This window comes from Bos taurus, chromosome 2 (assembly GCF_002263795.3).
Source record: "Bos taurus isolate L1 Dominette 01449 registration number 42190680 breed Hereford chromosome 2, ARS-UCD2.0, whole genome shotgun sequence".
In the NCBI taxonomy this organism is placed as follows: domain Eukaryota; kingdom Metazoa; phylum Chordata; class Mammalia; order Artiodactyla; family Bovidae; genus Bos; species Bos taurus.
In genome coordinates, this window is record NC_037329.1 from 112807557 (window position 1) to 112827734 (window position 20178).

Here is a 20178-nt window from a genome sequence, read left to right on the forward strand (position 1 = left end):
TGATAAAAGCAGGAATCAAAGAGGAATTAAAGCTACAACAGGTCTTTCAACTCCCATATAAGAAAGAGGATTCTCCAACTATGTGCTTTTTCAAACACAGCTTGAATGAATGAAGATTTCTCTGCATCAATATTTAAAAATTAACTACTACTTCAGGCAGCAGAACTCTCTTTAAAAAACACTATAACTAAACATTTTTGTTGATTACAATAACCACATAGTCCTCTTTCAGACTGTTTTTATCATATCTTTTAAGTTCTATGGGTGGTACTTCCCATAATCAGTAGGTACTACTGTACTTTTGCTTTTTATCTTGGAGACAAAAACACCAGGCTCAATGATTGTGCCTGCCAGGATTCTTAGAGGTTCCTAAGATGTATTTTCTAGAGGATAAGCTAGAATTTGAAAAGTAATACAATGAACTCCATAATGTGTCATATTGTGCCTGTACACAGGTATCTTTTCAGTTAAGTTTGTTCTAGATTCATAGCTTAGGGAGTAGAAATAGCTCAAGGAGATGGGAGCAGAGACAATTGGGAAGCTGGAAAAGTTATCTGGACTTATATTTGATTTTGAATGCATTGTTTATATTTTTATTCATTTCAATGTGTTTATTTGTTAATGGACATTTGCAAGATACCAATTTATGAAAGCAAATAGGTGGCTGTTGGTGTACTCTGACAACAAATCATACAAATTGTGAAATTATTTGTTCTAGCTCTGTGAAGAATACTGTTGGTAGCTTGATAGGGATTGCATCAAAAACCTCGAATGGCCAAAGCGATCTTGAGAAAGAAGAATGGAACTGGAGGAGTCAACCTACCTGACTTCAGGCTCTACTACAAAGCCACAGTTATCAAGACAGTATGGTACTGGCACAAAGACAGAAATATAGATCAATGGAATAAAATGGAAAGCCCAGAGATAAATCCACGCACATATGGATGCCTTGTCTTTGACAGAGGAGGCAAGAATATACAATGGATTAAAGACAATCTCTTTAACAAGTGGTGCTGGGAAAACTGGTCAACCATTTGTAAAAGAATGAAACTAGACCACTTTCTAACACCATACACAAAAATAAACTCAAAATGGATTAAAGATCTAAACATAAGACCAGAGGCTATAAAGCTCCTAGAGGAGAACATAGGCAAAACACTCTCTGACATACATCACAGCAGGATCCTCTATGACCCACCTCCCAGAATATCGGAAATAAAAGCAAAAATAAACAAATGGGACCTAATTAACCTTAAAAGCTTCTGCACATCAAAGGAAACTATCAGCAAGGTGAAAAGACAGCCTTCAGAATGGGAGAGGATAATAGCAAATGAAGCAACTGACAAACAACTAATCTCAAAAATATACAAGCAACTCCTACAGCTCAACTCCAGAAAGATAAATGACCCAATCAAAAAATGGGCCAAAGAACTAAATAGACATTTCTCCAGGGAGGACATGCAGATGGCTAACAAGCACATGAAAAGATGCTCAACATCACTCATTATCAGAGAAATGCAAATCAAGACCACTATGAGGTACCATTTCACACCAGTCAGAATGGCTGCGATCCAAAAGTCTACAAATAATAAATGTTGGAGAGGGTGTGGAGAAGAGGGAACCATCTTACACTGTTGGTGGGAATGCAAACTAGTACAGCCACTATGGAGAACAGTGTGGAGATTCCTTAAAAAACTGGAAATAGAACTGCCTTATGATCCAGCAATCCCACTGCTGGGCATACACACTGAGGAAACCAGAAGGGAAAGAGACACATGTACCCCAATATTCATCGCAGCACTGTTTATAATAGCCAGGACATGGAAGCAACCTAGATGTCCATCATCAGATGAATGGATAAGAAAGCTGTGGTACATATACACAATGGAGTATTACTCAGCCATTAAAAAGAATTCATTTGAATCAGTTCTAATGAGGTGGATGAAACTGGAGTCTATTATACAGAGTGAAGTAAGCCAGAAGGAAAAACACCAATACAGTATACTAACGCATATATATGGAATTTAGAAAGATGATAACAATAACCCTGTGTACGAGATAGCAAAAGAGACACTGATGTATGGAACAGTCTTATGGACTCTGTGGGAGAGGGAGAGGGTGGGAAGATTTGGGAGAATGGGATTGAAACATGTAAAATATCATGTATGAAACGAGATGCCAGTCCAGGTTCAATGCACAATACTGGATGCTTAGGGCTAGTGCACTGGGACGACCCAGAGGGATGGTATGGGGAGGGAGGAGGGAGGAGGGTTCAGGATGGGGAGCACATGTATACCTGTGATGGATTCATTTTGATATTTGGCAAAACTAATACAATTATGTAAAGTTTAAAAATAAAATAAAATTAAAAAAAAAAAGAAAAGATTTAGGGAAAAAAAAAAAAACAAATCAACATTTTTATTGGGCTTCCCCTGTGTCTCAGTTGGTAAAGAATCCTCCTGCAATGTGGGAGACCTGGGTTTGATCCCTGGGTTGGGAAGATCCCCTGGAGAAGCGAAAGGCTACCCGTTCCAGTATTCTGGCCTGGAGAATTCCATGGACTGTATAGTCCATGGGGTCGCAAAGAGTTGGACACGACTGAGTGACTTTCACTTTGATGTATTTATTAAGTTTTGACTTTCATCACCCACAGAGTTATGAGTCTGTGCCACTCTCGCCAATGTTGGTGACCACTGAGAATTCATCATGGGGAAGTTTCTTTCCTTCTTCTTCTTTCCAGGTAAAGTACATGACATTGAATGCTCTGAATGCCTTGCTGTTTATCTTTTAGCTGTCGACTCATCAACGTAACCCAGAGAAAAATTGAAAGCTAGAAAACACAAAAGCTAGAAATTTCATACATAAATTTTTACCAACTGAACACCTTGATCTAAAATTAGACACCAGGTGGGAGTCTACTTTTTGAATGGAACAACGTAACAGTGTCTTGTATTTGCTTAGTGCTTTATGCCACATATCCACATACACGATCTCATTTGATCCTTAGATAACCTGGTCATTGAGAACACTGAGATCGTCTTCACTTGTTGAGAAAGGCTCAGATGATAAAGATGTTAAATTTAATGACTGGCTTAGTGTAGCAAATGCAGGTGGCATCATGGAACTCTTACAGGAGGAGTCAGCAGATATGGGTTCTGGTTCTGGCTTCACTCTAAACTCTGTTGCTTCAGACTAGTGGAGTAACTTTCATGAGCTATGCTAACTCTTTGAAATGATGGCCCCAAACCAGAATTGTGCTGGAAAATTCTATGATCCTCTAACTTTAGGATCTTCCCCACCAAAAGGAGGAAAAGTCAGCAAGACTGTTTGCCAAGAGTTCTATACAATTGAAAAATATAAACCAGGCAAAATACATAATAAAAGTTTTAAAATAAAACTTAGACCATGATTTCTCGTATTAGGATTTGGTTCTGTGAGCAAATATGTATTGACTCTGGATTAAGCTACATTTTTTTGTGAAGATGAAAGACTTCAGCCTTTTTATCTAAGTAGACTTCATTTCCTAAACCATCTTATCCTCCTTTCCCAGTCTCAAATTTCCTTCTCCTCTTTCCATCCAGATTGTAGCTTTCCAGAGCCACATTCTTATTTTGGATCTCTATGTTTAAATTGCATTTAAAAGCAGAAATAGAGACACAGATGTAAAGAAGAAACATACGATACCAATGGGGAAAGGGAGGGTGGGATTAATTGGGAGGATGGGATTGGCCTACATACACTATTGATATTATGTATAAAATAGATATACTATCTATAAACTGACGCTGAAACTGAAGCTCCAATATTTTGGCCACCTGATGCGAACAGCCCACTCACTGGAAAAGACCCTGATGTTGGGAAAGATTTAAGACAAGAGGAGAATGGGGCGGCAGAGGATGAGATGGTTAGATAGAATCACTGACTCAATGGACATGAATTTGAACAAGTTCTGGGAGATAGTAGAGGACAGAGGACCCTGGCATAGTGCAGTCCATGGAGTTGCAAAGAGTGAGACATGACTTAGCCACTAAACAACAACAAATAAAATATGTAACTTTTGAGAACCTACTGTGTAGCACAGGGAACTCAATATTCTGTAGTGACCTATACGGGAAGGAAATCCAAACAAGAGGGAATATATGTATACATATGGTGGATTCACTTTGCCGTACAGCAGATACAAACAATATTGTAAAGCGACTACACTCCAATAAGGAAATAAATAAAAAGGCCTTAAAAAAAAAAAAAAAAAGAAATTGCATTTAAATCAGAAGTTGAAACCTGATATCTTAAATCTGGTCTTTGGATATATTGTGTTTCATTTCCATAATGTTTTAAAAATCAAACATGATGCCAGTATTTATGAATCAGCAGATATTTGCATAAAAATTCAGATTTTAACATCCCTTGGACAATAGACGTGATAATGGAGTGTCCACTTTCCCACACAGCCTCACAAGGGTGAAAGGTTGCAGCCCCCTTTGGCTGGGGTGTGCATACGCTTGTTCTCCAGAGCCCTTATTCATTTCTGTCACTTGCCTGTCCCAGCTGGATACTTGGGTTCCTGACTTAACAAAAGTTTGGATCATGGAAGAAGAGAAATATAATTGGTAGATCAGAGCATGACTGAGATACATTTGTGTTCTTTGTAGTTTATTGTGTTTAAAAATATGCTCAGAGGGTTTATTATCAAACTCTACAGAGTCAGGGAACAGAGATGGACCTCTGTTTCTTTCATCATAATATGAAGTAACTTAATTTCAAAGTATAATATTTGATGGTGCGTATTTCTCACTGGTCAGGGAGAGTCTCATGTAACTGTTCATTCAGTTCAGGTCACGGACTGTGTGTGTAATGCCAATCACATATTAGTCGTTGAGCTGGGCATTGGGGTAATTTGTCTTTATAACTTTGCCAGTTATGACACTGTGATTTGAGTGGTTGTCAGTCATTTCTTTAAAACAAAAAAAACTGGAAAATGTTTCTTTGATGTCAACACAAAATTCTCCATTTTGTAAATATGCAGAAAATAGAATTGTGCATGAACTAAATATTCCAATAATCACATATGCTAATAGCTTAATTCTTGCACGCATCTTTATTCCCAGGTGAGTGTTTTTAGATCTCATTTGTATCTTTCCCCTCCGGTCATAACCTTGCCCTGTTGTACATCTGTTATAATATGGAGAATATTGATAATCTTAAATTAATATCATAAATAAAAGAAGGATTTGATCCATTATGCTGTTTTTACTTCAGGGTAGTCGTTGATTCATCCATCTCCCTTCTAAGAGTCTGTTTTGTGAATATTGAAATCCTTTATTAGAAAGAGATTGGACCATTTCTCCCCTTTCCTTGCTTCAGTGCTTCCCTTTCAACCTGGTGTCACATCTGGGGAACTCTGTGATTCTTAATATTTACAATAGTAGATTGAAATCATAGCTGTATAAGAAATCATTGGGGAAGGCTTATTTAAAATGCGAATTTCTTGTCTTGTTCCTGTTGGGAGCCCCAACTCTACATTCTATTACTCTGGAGATTAAAAAAAAAATTTATTGGAGTATAGTTGCTTTACAATATTGTGTTAGTTTCTACTGTATAGCAGAGTGAATCTGCTTTATGTGTACATGTATCTCCTCTTTTTTGGATTTCCCTCCTGTCTGTGTTACCACAGAGCATTGAGTAGAGTTCCCTGTGCTATATAATAGGTTCTCATTAGTTACCTATTTTATACATAATATCAGTAGCGTGGTTATGTCAGTCCCAATCTCACTTCACACACCCTCTGTCCCCTCCTTGGTGTCCATAGGTTTGTTCTTTATGTCTGTGTCTCTATTTCTGCTTTGAAAATAGGAGATTTTAATATATTTATTTAAAAGACTTATTGGTATTAAAACATGATTGCTGTAAACCTGGAGTTGGGGAGGGACTCTTGAATAGAGGTTTGGGATCTGAGGGATTTCTGAAATTTCCAATCCTTAAGTAATGATGATTTGAACATTTTTCTTTCTCCTTCCAACCAAGATGAGTGTCTTTACCATTAGACAGCTCACAGTTACTCTGAGTCCACAACATACGCTGTGGGAGTTTGCTGTGTTTGTGTTCTTGTGCCAGTGACACAGGATATTAAAAGATTAAATGAGCTTGCATCAGTGAAATATCAGCCCACGACTAACTCTAAGGATAATCACTATGGCTTCTATGTTATTAGTCAGATATAGAATTTTTTTCCTAGATGTGTTATAGTTTCATCTGGAGAGTGACCCATAATGGGAACAGAGGAATTTCATGATAGCATAACACAGATACTGAACACTTAGCAAGCAATTTAATTTAATTTTTTTAATTGCTCAGAGGCTACAGCCACTGTGCACACATCAACATTAATATTCAGTGACAACATAAAGTAATGACTTCCACTTCTTGTTTAGGTCCTTTGACAACTCCATTGACCCAACTTTGGGTATTTTGTGTGTCTTAGTGAACATCTTTTTATTTTTCTCTTTTCAAATTATGGAAGTATGATAACACATTTATGGGAGACTTGGAAAATACAGAACAAGTTTATTTCCACTATGTTCCAATATATTTCAACTATATATTATAATTATTTTTTAAAGTAGATAAATTAAGAATTTTAAATTGGAGTTTCAATATCAAACTCTCAAAAATTAATAGAATGAACATGCAGAGAAGTAGAAGGATATAGTAGACCCAAAAAGCACTGTGAACCAATTCAACGTAATTAAGATCTATACAATTTTCACACAACAGTAGGAAACTACTTCTTATTCAAGTTCCCATAGGCTGTAAACTAGGAGACCCTGGAACAGATTCAGGGACATAAAACAAGGTGCAAAAATTCCACAGCCCAAAGCTATTGAAACCATACAGAGTCTGTTCTCTTATCACTATGGAATTATATTAGAAATCAATATCAAAAGATATTTGACAATAACCCACATATTTTCAAGTGCAGTGCAACGTTTACTAAGAGAGATCTTGGACTTAGCTATTGAAAGCCCTTAGTGAGCATCTTCTCAGAGCTCTTTGTGGGGGGGACACTGACCCAACCACATCTCAGTGTTCCCACATGTTGGAAATCAACTGTGTCTTAAATTTCACCACCTTGAGTATCCTATTCTATAATAGTACTTAGCTGGTTTGGTGAGTATTTCAAAGAACTTGAATCTTTGGAGTGTGAAGATGTGTTCATGGGTAACAGGAAACCCACTGTCTTTCTCTTGTCCCTAAAGAAAGCAGAATAAAGGAGAGAGAAATAAAAATTTAGTGAGGCTTTACACAAAGCATTTACTATTTCTACAAAACATGTACTATTTTTCCAAGTACCAAATAATGCCTAAAGAGTTAAACATTCAACTTACATATACCATACTATTTTTTTGTTTAGTTGCTCAAGAAAACAATTTGGAATGCAAGAAAATGTATTGTAACTGGCCTTTTGATTAAACCAGTGGATAGTGCTGATAAAACCAAAACTTAAAACTTTTGAGGAAAGGACTACGTCTGAGGATTCTTAGCTTGACGTTTAAAGTTAAAGATTAATATGTTCTCTCAACAAAGGGTCCTGCATATCAAAGCTTTTCAGTTGAAATGAAGCAGAAATTTGGGACAATTATTTTCTAAATCCAGAGCAACGCACCATTTTGGATTTTGATGAATATCCATCACACCTGAACAATAAAGGAGAGAGAGCTGTGCCAGCAATGACCTAGTGTTATCTGAGCGATTAAATCTTTTCATTTTGCCCACTGCTCCTTTCTCCTTGAACAGTGTTATGTACGATTTTGACATAAACCAGGATAAAGTGCTCCCAGGAACAAGTCTAAAGAATAGTGCTCAGAATGATTGTCTTTTCTCTAGTTTTGATCTTTCTCTCTTTAATTAGATAAGGCCATAATTTCACAGAATGGCATTTAGTGGCTGTATTGTGGGGAACACACATCTGCTCCCTCCCTTGGGAGGAAGGCCAGTTGTTCCATATGTTGGGATCAATAAAATAATAACAGCTCTGCCACTTAGCAAGCATTCACTAGACTCTCCCATTTATTCTTCACAAAAACTATGAGGTCACTGCTATTATGATTCTCTTTTTACAAAAAAATAAACTATGGCACAGGACAGACTAATAACTTTTCCAAGAGCATTCTCTTTGCAAATGATGGAGTTGGAATTTTAATCATCTGATTCCAGAGGCTGTCTTCTTAACGACTTTGCTTAGAAAAAGAAGACAATATATTTATTTTAATGTCTGTTTTGTCCTTTCTAAGTTCAATTGTCTATATGGACCCTTTCCCCTAATCTTTCCAACAGCCTAAGGTTATTATTTTTTTCTTGAATGCAGGAGGAAAAAATTGGGTTTTTATGTCAAAATGAGGGAAAAAATTAAAATCCAATCTCTAGTTTCTGGAGAGCATGGGTTCTTAGAAATATTGACACTGGCTTTCTTCTGAAATACTTTCTTGGTATAACAGTTGAAAAGTTCATGAGCAAATTAGATACGATATCTCATTGATTTGAAAGCTAGTTCAAACATATTGGTTGGTTCTTGATAAATCTTTGTAAGATTCTTTGAACGCTATTAGAAAGGAAATGGATTTACTCCCCAAATTAGAGGAATAGTGTAATGAGTTGTTACTTTACTAGTTAATCCCTGAGAAAGTAAAAGACAAAATAAAAAAAAGACTACGAAAGAAAGTGCTTAATTCCTGTGAAACCATTCTCTGTATCTACTGGGTTTCATGCCAGCCCAGCTGTTGATTTTCAGCCGTTACTGACGTTCTTGCTTTAACACAATCCTACAATTGGCTCAATCTTTCAAATTGAAGTAGATTCCAAATTAGAAATGGATTGTGTTCTAATAGTTTATTCATTGGCAGCTTGGAAGTTGGAAAACATTTTGCTTCAGAAAAGTAACGCATTATAAACATTGGCTAGGTTCCCAAACTATCATAGAAAATAAAATAAACTGAAATGGAAAAATTAATATTACTATATTTCTCAGTGTAGTGTTGTAGGTCTGTGGACCTGCAGTGATTTCAGTGCAAAAACTAAACCATTATAATACAGACCCTGTACAATTACAAACTATATAGATCCTAGCATGGAGAGATAGCCATTAAAATCTCAATGATGGGAACCTCCCTGGTGGTCCAGTGGCTAAGACTCTGAGTTCCCAATGCAGGGGTTGTGGGTTTGATCCCTGCTCAGGGACACTGCAACTAAGACCTGGTACAGCCAAATAAATAAAGAAAATCAATAAAAAAAATCTCAATGGTGGTTTTTCAGGTAGTGGGATTATGGAAGATATTCCTTTTTACACTTTTTACTTTGTATACTGTATTTATATTTTTAAATTTGCAATTTTGAAAACAAGGAACATTTAGTGTTTTCATATGACTATCTATTACATATACATAATTTTACTCAGACAAAGGGTACATCTCTGCCTTTCTTCCCTCTTCCCTCTTTGAAAACACATGGCCATTGGAACACAATGGTTGGGTATACACTTATTGTTTCCATATCCTACATCTGCTCTGTTAACGAATCTTGTTGGCTCCATCTTCAAAACAAGATTAGAAACCACATTCAGTTATTGCTGTTGGCCAATAAATAATCATTTCTTGCCTAAATTACTTTTTTAGCTTTAAACTGGTCCTCTTGTTTTCTGTATTATTTTCCTATAGTCCTTTCAAAACAGAGTTTCATATATATTATATATTAATACATATACGAACGAAAAGAGTATGTTATACATCCCAGTTCACTTGCAATGGATCCAGAACATTGAAAAGAGTGGATGGCCATCCTTAGCTCTCTTTTTCATTGCTCTCTGTCTTGCTTGCTCCCTCCACTGCACTCAAAGCCAGCCTCCTTACCCTTCCTTAAACACCAGTCGTTTTTGAGCCCACCCAGTCCTCTGGCGTTTGCTGTTCTCAATGTCTGGCAAGTCCCCTCACCCACTCACTCCAAACCCTTGCCCGTATTCCCAGAACTCTTTCTCCCTTCTTTATTCAAATACTGTCATATTTTCTGGCTACAACAATTCATTTCAATTAACATTTCAACAATGCTTGCTTCTCAAGCCCTTCATTTTTCCTTTGATTGGCTTACTTGTTTCACCGTCTAACTATACGCTGCATGTATTTTCATGTTGATTGATCATCATGTTATAGAGGAAAAACTCCACATTGGCAGAGATTTCTGACAATTTTGTTTCCTGCTGTATCCTCGGTGCCGTATTTGTCGAATGAATGAATGTGTGTAATGAAAGCAAAAAAAATAGACCTAAAGGATAGAAACAAAATTCCTGGTAATGCTTGCCCCTTAGGAGGACAGGGGAAGAGATGTCCCTTTTCTTTCTTAGTAACACTTTTGGTCTTATATATAAAAATATCTGATAAACTATGACAAAACTCTTGCAGATGGATACACTGGTATTTGTAATATTAGTTTCTGAATATTTGTGCATTTTGAAAATTTTCATGAAGACATTTTTTATCAGCTTTCCAGTAATTACTGGATAAAGCACATACTCCCAGCATCCCATGGGATGCCTTCTGCGAAGGATACTGCCAACCTCTCCAGCCTCACTGACTTCCCTGCTTCTAGCTTTCTCCACAGTCATGATTTCTTCTATCTTCTCTTTTTTGGTCTAGTGGGATACGCTGTACATTTGTCTTTGCCTATCCTTCCTGACCAGGTTCCTCTCTCCTCCTGTAATAGAACTTTCTACAAGTGAAACACGGTGTTCATCCTGCTTTGTAAAATTCAAATAAGACTGGCTCAACCTTTGTATCCTACATCCTGTGGGAAGACCAGTGCTCTTTTCCATATTTATGAGAATTCCTGATGGCCTATTAATTTTCACTACCACTTTGATTTGATTTCCTGCTGCTGCTGAATTAGATGACTCACTAATTCTCTAAACAACCATATTTGTTCCATTTTCTCTTCCTCATGATAAGTTAATCATGAAACCAGGTCCCTTTTTCTTGATTTTTCTCCTTCTCCTCAAAAGAGACAAATGTGTATAGACTCTTTGTTTTTTAAATAACCGTATCTTTTTTCTTCTTTTTCAGAGTCTATTCCCATCTAGGTTATTACAGAATACTGAGTAGAGTTCCCTCTGCTAAACAGTAGATCTTTGTTGATTATCTACAGTGTGCGTAGACTCTTGATAGAGGTAGAGCCTACGTGGGAATTGGGAGGTAGAAGTGCAGAGGGTGGCAGAGGGGAAGTGACACTCTGACACACTGGTGCTTGAGGGTGGCAGTCTTGTTCCAAAAGAGCTCTTGGCTTTGCCCACACCAGGGGCCACTGGCCAACTCTCCTCTAAAAGAGTCCCAGCCTACTTCTCAAATGTTTTCTCACTCCCTTCCATTCGTAGGCCGCTTCTAACTCCTTAAATACCAATTCATGTATTTTGCAGAACAGGCCACTTTTGTCTTTGTCTCTTAGCCTGTTTGGCTTATGCCTAAAGGGTCCTTTCTTGTACCCACAAAAGCCCATGAAGGCGCCTTCCTCTACAAGCACAGTTCTCCCTTAGAGGGGAATTCTGTGTTTGGCCCCCAGTGTAAATGTGTCTTCTTCCTGAGACACACTTTATTGTAGTGGTCAGTTTGCTTGTGTGTCTTTGTCACCAAAGGAAAGTGCTGAACTTTAAAATAACATTTTGCTTTTGCTGAATCTTGGATTCCCAGCACCCAGTCTAGAGTACCATCATTCATGCTTGATGAGTAAGTGAAGACTGATCACTTTCCAGTTTTTACAGGCATCTATTAGAGAGTACCATTTGATCTCAGATAAGTTTGTTTCTTTTGGTTCTCAAAACACATAAATGTGATGGAAATAGCCTCCTTGTTTTTAGTTCCTCCACTGTATAAGACCTTGCTTATCCAGGAGAACGTCTCAGTAGCCATCACACTATGCAACTATAAACTGTCTCGAGGTGGATTGTACACTGTGCTGTGCTTTGCTTAGTCACTCAGAAGTGTCTCCTCTTTGCGACCCCATGACCTGGAGCCCTCCAGGCTCCTCTGTCCATGGGGATTCTCTAGGCAAGAATGCTGGAGTGGGTTACCATGCCTTCCCCCAGAGGGATTGTACATTACCTGTAACCAAAATTATGCTCAGGAAAGACTCCTTTGCTGCAACCATTGGTAGTAAAAGAATCCGAGGTAAACATCTTTTCCTCATTGTTTTGCTTCTTAACTGAAGAAGCCAGTGATTTGACCGTCCCTTGAACTTCTAGAATTCCACAGTTTGGATGTCTTCTCCTAGTCTTCCAAGGGTCACTTGTAGTTGATGAATGAATCGGTGAGGAAATGGAATAGCGTCTAACAATCATGACATTGCCTGTAAAGGAGACACAAAATTCAAGTTTAAAAATTCTATTTTTAATGACTTCCACAAATGGAAGACTGTATGACTAGTACTTTATTGAAACTAACTAAACAAAACTGTTATTTTTTTGCATTAAAAATATATGCAAAAATTAAATTTTTGCATAAAAGGTATTAATTCATTGATTTATTTTGCAAATAATTGAGTTCCAACCCTGAGCCAGGCACTTCTTAAAGAGATGGATGTGTGCAAGTGAAAACACAAAATTCTTGCTTGCATAGAGCTTACCTTCTTGTGTGGCTGACAGATGATAGACAGATATATGATAAAATTCAGCTAGCAATAGAGTCTAGGAGGATGAATAAGACTGCTGAGAGCAATGTGCTAGAGTTAGATGAGGGCAAGGTCTGGAGGCTACTTAAATAGTGTAGTCAGGGAAGACCTTCCTGAGAACACAGAATATTAACAAAAACTTGCACAGAATGAAACAGTAAAGTATGATTTTAGAAAGGGAAGAACATGAACTTGTAGAGATGCAGTTCTGGATGTCTTCTCGATCCTCATTCTAAAAGAACGTGCTCATCCACAGCCCCTCATCACCTGAATGACCACAAATAATTGAACCGGTTGCTGCCAACTGGCCTGAAATGTGTGTGTTTGCTTTAGTTGAGCAGTCATCTCTCTCTGTCGAATGAGAGATGAGAGCAAGGCAAACAAGTAGAAAGAAGTAAAAACATCTAGGGACTTCCCAGGTGATTCAGTGGCTAAGACGCCACACTTTCTCTGCAGCAGGTGCGAGTTTGATCCTGGTCAGGGAACTAAGATCCCACATGCCTTGAGTTGCAGCCAAAAAAAAAGTAAAGATGCCTGTGTGGGAAAAAGGAGTTTTCTTTATCTTTCTCTTAGGAGCTTTATGTCTTTAGTTTCTGAGGGTTTCCAACTCAATTTCTATCCATAAGGGTCCCCTAATAAACTCTTTCTTTGAGGTAAATCATATCTCCAGTCCTTAGAATGAAAGCCTCTTGATTAAAAGAGCTTTATTTTAGGGCATCTCGGTTTGTCTGCATCTCACATCTAACACTCAGCTAACTGACATGGGGCCTGTCATTCAGCCTCTACTTAGATATCTAGTTATTACCACTGGGGCTAATGACACTGACCTCATAGACTGGACCATTTTCTGGAGAATTTAATGAATGTTCGTTGACTCTATTCTTTCTCATTACAGCTTTGCCATTAACTAGCAGGTAAGTAAAGCAAAGTCCAGCATCGTGTTTAGGTTTTCAGAGGGTTAGAAGCACAATTTTCTCTTTTTTAAATTTTGTGACCCATGTCTGTAGCACACAGACAGCAAATTATATGGCCATTACAGGAAGTGGAGGCTGCCTTTGCTTTTTATAATATGGAAGAGCAGAAGATCAGATTTTAGGCAAGAGTCTGTGGGGGAGTTTAAGTTCAAATCCAACTGAAGTAATTAACTGCAAATACTATTCATAAATTATCTTGGAACACTTCCTTTGGCCACGATATATAACTTTCATAATGATTTAAAGATGGGTCTTTATATGCAGAGTACATCATGAGAAACGCTGGGCTGGAAGAAGCACAAGCTGGAATCAAGATTGCCGGGAGAAATATCAATAACCTCAGATATGCAGATGACAACACCCTTATGGCAGAAAGTGAAAAAGAACTAAAAAGTCTCTTGATGAAAGTGAAAAAGGAGAGTGAAAAGCTTGGCTTAAAGCTCAACATTCAGAAAACGAAGATCATGGCATCCGGTCCCATCACTTCATGGGAAATAGATGGGGAAACAGGGGAAACAGTGTCAGACTTTATTTTTCTGGGCTCCAAAATCACTGCAGATGGTGATTGCAGCCATGAAATTAAAAGATGCTTACTCCTTGGAAGGAAAGTTATGACCAACCTAGATAGCATATTCAAAAGCAGAGACATTACTTTGCCAACAAAGGTTCGTCTAGTCAAGACTACAGTTTTTCCAGTGGTCATGTATGGATGTGAGAGTTGGACTGTGAAGAAAGCTGAACACCGAAGAATTGATGCTTTTGAACTGTGGTGTTGGAGAAGACTCTTGAGAGTCCCTTGGACTGCAAGGAGATCCAACCAGTCCATTCTAAACGAGATCAGTCCTGGGATTTCTTTGGAAGGAATGATGCTAAAGCTGAAACTCCAGTACTTTGGCCACCTGATGTGAAGAGCTAACTCATTGGAAAAGACTTTGATGCTGGGAAGGATTCGGGGCAGGAGGAGAAGGGGACGACAGAGGATGAGATGGCTGGATGGCATCAACGACTCAATGGACGTGAGTTTGAGTGAACTCCGGGAGTTGGTGATGGACAGGTAGGCCTGGTGTGCTGCAATTCATGGGGTTGCAAAGAGTCGGACACGACTGAGTGACTGAACTAAACTGAAAGACAAGTTTATGACTATTGACAAACATAAAAGTTTCTATTTAAGAGGATTATAAAGCAATCTCTTTATACCAAATGATAAGAAAATACAACAGAGGAAATTATACCAACAATTGCAAAGTTAAGTTTGTTCTTATATGCAACCTATACTCCAACATGACTGATCAGAAAATAAGTTCTTTGTTTATGTCCATGGGTCACAAATAATCTGTATTCTTTAGTTTCTTATCAATAGAAGGGAAAGAATATTCCACATAACATCAAGGGATCATCAGCACCATTCAAAGATTCCTATCAAATGCAGTTTGTCAGACAAAAGGGTAGGAGCAGAGTGAAGAGAATCAGAGGTCTAGGAATGCTGAAGTTTCTTGGTAAAGAGTTGTTTCTTGCATCATCTTTGTAGCAAATTTCTCTTCCCTTCAAACTATGAGGCTGGAGAAGACTCTTGAGAGTCCCTTGGACAGCAAGAGATCAAACTAATCAATCCTAAAGGAAATCAATTCTGAATATTCATTGGAAGGGCTGATTTTGAAGCTGAAGCTCCAATACTTACGCCAGCTGATGTGAACAGCCGACCTACTGGAAAAGACCCTGATGCTGGGAAAGATTCACGGTGAGAGGAGAAGGGGCAACAGAGGATGAGATGGTAGGATAGCATCATTGACTCAATGGAAATGAATTTGAGCAAACTCTGTGATACAGTGAAGGACAGGGAAGCCTGGTGTGCTGCAGTCCACGGGGTTGCAAAGAGTCAGACATGGCTGAGTGACTGAGCAACAATCTCTTCCCTAATAGACCCAAGGTGAGAATTCCAAGGGCAGGAAGGATGATGGCAACATCTCCGTGAGATGGATTGGATTTCATACCTACCAAATACTTGCACACTATCATGAATGTTTCCAGGAGGATTTAGTCCCAAGGGATTTGCTTTCAGACCCAGCTTATTGGTTTCCTTTCTTAAAGTGAGACACACTTCTGATTTCACATCATCCCTTATCAGAGTATAGGTTTATATTATTTTGTTTTCAAAAGAGGATAGGACAAGTTGCTGAATCTCTCTGGGTCTTATATTCTCAACAGTAAAATAAGGAGATTATCACTAAAGTTCTTCTCTAAAATCACATTTTTATGAATCAGTTTCGAGTATAAATTTTGACTATTGGCAATCTTACTAACTACTAAGTCACTTCAGTCGTGTCCGGACTCTGTGCGACCCCATAGACGGCAGCCCACCAGGCTCCCCCGTCCCTGGGATTCTCCAGGCAAGAACACTGGAGTGGGTTGCCATTTCCTTCTTCAATGCATGAAAGTGAAAAGTGAAAGTAAAGTCACTCAGTCATGTCTGACTCTTAGCGACCCCATGGACTGCGGCCTACCAGGCTCCTCCATCCATGGGATTTTCCAGACAAGAGTACTGGAGTGGGTTGTCATTGCCTTCTCCGAATCTTACTAAAACTGCTAATAAAAACTTTGTACTTAAGTCAAATCATATTTTTCTGACCTATCGAATAGTACTAAGACTACTGCTGGGAAAGGTTGAAGGCAGGAGGAGAAGGGGACGACAGAGGATGAGATGGTTGAACGGCATCACCAACTCAATGGACATGAGTTTGAGTAAGCTCCTGGAGTTGGTGATGGACAGGGAAGCCTGGCGTGCTGCAGTCCATGGGGTCGCAAAGAGTCGGACACGACTGAATGACGGAACTGAACTGAGCTGAACAAGTAATCATGTTGAGTCCTACTTGTGCTGCCTCATTTAATTGTCTCAGCAGCCTGAGATAGATTCTATTGCTATCTCCATTTTACAGATGAGGAGAGTGATTATAAAAGCATGTCACATTCATAGACTCATAGAATTTTACAGTTGGAACAGGCCTTGGAAGGCATCCAGTCCATTCAGTTTTACAAAAGAATGATAAGACGAGGAACTTTATGTTATCTACCCAGCACCAACCAACTCTTACAAAACTGGGACCGCAACGCATGTGTCTTCGTGCTCAGGCCAGTGTTCCCACTATTTCTGTCATTTACTTTCATAATAGAACACTACATGTAAGAAACATAAATATCACTTGAAGTAAGTACACTGGGCTTCTAAACACAAATTTAAATCATAAACTCTTTGTTTTATTGGTGCAGCCTGCAAGAATTCCCCAAATGTCAAGAAATGTTTTTCACTAGATCGTTTCAAACTTAGTGCTTATATTATTATTGGAGGCCACCATTCAGATGCTGAAGAAGTATGTTATCAGTTGTGTATTTGGTGCTTAATAGTATTCTAACTTCATTTAAACTTGATGGCATTCAGGCTCTGAAGGTTTAAAGGGTAGTTCTCTCTGTTCTTTGAACAGAGTGAGACTTGTTTTAGAATGGCACAACATATAGTAAGACCCAAGTTACTTTTGCATTAGGATAAACATCATGAAATTGATGCTTTTGAACTGTGGTGTTGGAGAAGACTCTTGAGAGTCCCTTGGATTGCAAGGAGGTCAAACCAGTCAGTTCTAAAGGAAATCAGTCCTGAATATTCATTTGAAGGACTGAGGCTGAAGCTGAAGCTCCAATACTTTGGCCATCTGATGAAAAGAACCAACTCATTAGAAAAGACCCTGATGCTGGGAAATACTGAGGGCAGGAGGAAAAGAGAATGACAGAGGATGAGATGGTTGGATGGTATCACTGACTTAATGGAAATGAGTTTGAGCAAGCTCTGGGAGTTGGTGATGGACTGGGAAGCCTGGCATGCTGCAGTTCATGGGATCGCAAAGAGTTAGACACGACTGATGACTGAACTGAACTGAACTGAAACATCATGGAAAATAACTAGGGGAAATATCCTCCAGGTGGTATTTGGAATGTCTGAAGACATTTTTGATGATCATGACCAAATGGGAAGAAGCAGATACTTTACTAAACATCTTCCAATGACCAAGACAGACTCCTATAATACAGAATTATTCATTCCAAATGTCAAGAATTCAGAGGTGGAGGAAACCTGGAGGACGGATATATTACACATGTCTCTATCTCTTTTTTTCCCCACTAGGAGAAGGTCTAACTTCTTTATAGGTTCCTTTTTCAGTTTTATTAAATAACCAACAGACAGAATAACTCAGTTCCATAGCTGTACTTGACAACAAGGAAAAAGACCCCAAATGGAATCTATTTCCAGCTTTGAAGTATAGGGCCCCACACTAGAGAGAGACCGCTTTAACAGAAAAAAACAAAAACAGCTGGAGATAAGACATGTCCTATTGCTAAGCCGTTCAGTACCTCTAAATAGCCTTGCCTGAAGCCTTTGACAGAGGATATTAAGCACTTTGAGTATTCAAGTATGTATCAATTTTATTTGAATATGCTATATGTAAGGGAGTTTGACAATTTGAATGTAGAACATATTAAGTTGCCCAAAATCTCATTTGGCTATTTCTCTAATCACAGAGAAATCAAAATGAACTTTTTTGGCCAACTCAATATTTTTCACTCTCCTGATTTCTAATTTCATGTATAGTCTTCACAGTCAAAATTCTTTCCCATAAAAGGTGAGAGAGTAGATTTTTTAAAGAATGTATCAGACATTGACTTGTAGTCTTGAAGTCTCCAACCTGCATATAGTAAGTTGAATTATGTGCAACATACATTCATAAAGGACAGTAAAGATCTTCTAAAACATGGATAAGGAACAATATCTGCCTTGGCTGTGTGTTTGTTAGATGCTGTACTAAGCACTTAGTTTATTATTACAACCAGTCATCACCAGCTGAGATAGGTACTATAGCACTTCTGAATGAACAAAATGCGAGTTAAAGATTTATTCTAACTAGCTCTAAATCAAGTGGTGGTTGATGAGTGTCAAATCATTGGCAACTGTATTTGTCTGACTCTGATATCCATACACTTAACTGTTGCGCACTACTGTTCTGGCTTAATAAATGAGCACTCCATTTGACACGTACCCATTTGGTGTTCTATTATGTAGCATTTAAATGCTTGAAGTCAAGAAAGGGAAAAAAGTATTCTTTTTAATATGACTGATTTCCACGAATCTGTCATCTTGAACTTCTCAGGAATAACTGGAGATAGTTTTACTGTTGTTAAAATATGATAATTGAAGATGTTAAAGATATTTTTGCCTAAGGATTCTAAACTTATCTATCTTGGCCAAAAAGGTCATTTGGATTTTTCCATAGCATCTTTCTGTAACAAGAACCTTTTGGCCAACTCAATACCAGGGAAAAAACACACCCCTGTTAATACCAAATTATTCACTTATGTTAGAGGCACACTAAGCCAACTATTTAACAGATATTTGCAAAGGTGGGCACAGCCCCAAAGAACTATGGGCAGTCAGTACCTTGGTGTTCTCTCACACCTGGGGCTGAATCAGAGGCAACACCACCATGAAGGGCTGCTGGAGATTGCCCGGGCACTTCTTCAAGGTTACCGAGGTCTGTGACTTCCTTTTCGTCTCCTGATTCTCCTCCTGAGCCTGGGGTTCTCTGACTACTTAAAGTCAGCTTCATCCGGAGGGCTTGATTCTCTTTCTCCAGCTTGTGGATCTCTGCCCGCATTTCCTGGATAACTCTCATGAGATGGATGTTCGCGGCCATTGCTTCTTTTCAGGTTGCTCTGGCTGCTCCTTTGGGGAGACAGATCAACATTTGCTTACGAACCAAACACACAATCTGCTCAGTGGAACAGGTTGACCCCACCCCTAAACTTCCCTGAACAATAGATGTCAGTCTTCTCTATGCCATCTTTCAGCACCTGGGGAGTTAGGCTATCAAGGGAGGTAAAGGATCTCCATGACTTATTCATCCTGGGTTTTGTTTTTCAGAACAGAGCTTTTCTTTGTATCTTTCATTTCATATCAATCCACAGTTCTGGAATATTGCTTTGGGTCTACAGAAGATACTCTGAAAATTTCCGGCAAGGAACAGAATTTCTTGTTTCTCTCATGAACTCACCATCCGAGCAGCCACTCAAGTTTTTTCTCTGTTGCTATTTCTGGTATCGGATGTTTCATAGGATCGCCAACTGTCATGAGCATATCAAAATGGGCACATAAGAATTATTCCTTGTCTTTTCTGTAGGCTATATCATAGTTTTGTACCTTTGGGGTAAATTATTAATTTCGACACCTTTTGATTAGGTGTCAAAACTTAAATAATATAGGAAATCATATGAATTGCCATGAGATTATTTAAATGAGATGTCGATAATTATACCTTAATCCCTTAAGATAATGTCAAGGATGATATAATTACTTCTTGGTAGGTTTTCTTATGATCATTTTTGCTGTTATTTGGTTTTAGAGTGTTTGCTCAGGCAAATGCTGCTGAGGGCTATTTTGGGAATGTAAGAAGATACAGGTCAA

General features: G+C 38.4%; 1 protein-coding gene across 1 annotated transcript; it reads right to left on the reverse strand.

The window, feature by feature from the left end:
* Positions 1–509: 509 nt before the first annotated feature.
* CCDC195 (coiled-coil domain containing 195) lies at positions 510–19507 on the reverse strand. The gene is made up of 4 exons (XM_059877551.1): positions 19156–19507; positions 12138–12381; positions 7156–7250; positions 510–541 (listed from the first exon to the last, which is right to left on the reverse strand). The coding sequence occupies exons 1-4, from the start codon at positions 19409–19411 to the stop codon at positions 510–512; spliced, it is 627 nt and encodes a 208-aa protein (XP_059733534.1). The 5' UTR covers positions 19412–19507.
* Between the last annotated feature and the right edge of the window lie 671 nt (positions 19508–20178).

Coding starts and splice junctions, on each gene's coding strand:
- CCDC195 (XM_059877551.1), bottom strand. CDS start 19,411: ATGGCCGCGAACATCCATCTCATGAGAGTTATCCAGGAAATGCGGGCA. Junction 12,382..19,155: donor AGGTGTGAGAGAACACCAAG/GTACTGACTGCC, acceptor TCTCCTTTACAG/GCAATGTCATGATTGTTAGA. Junction 7,251..12,137: donor GAGCATAATTTTGGTTACAG/GTAATGTACAAT, acceptor TGCTTTCTTTAG/GGACAAGAGAAAGACAGTGG.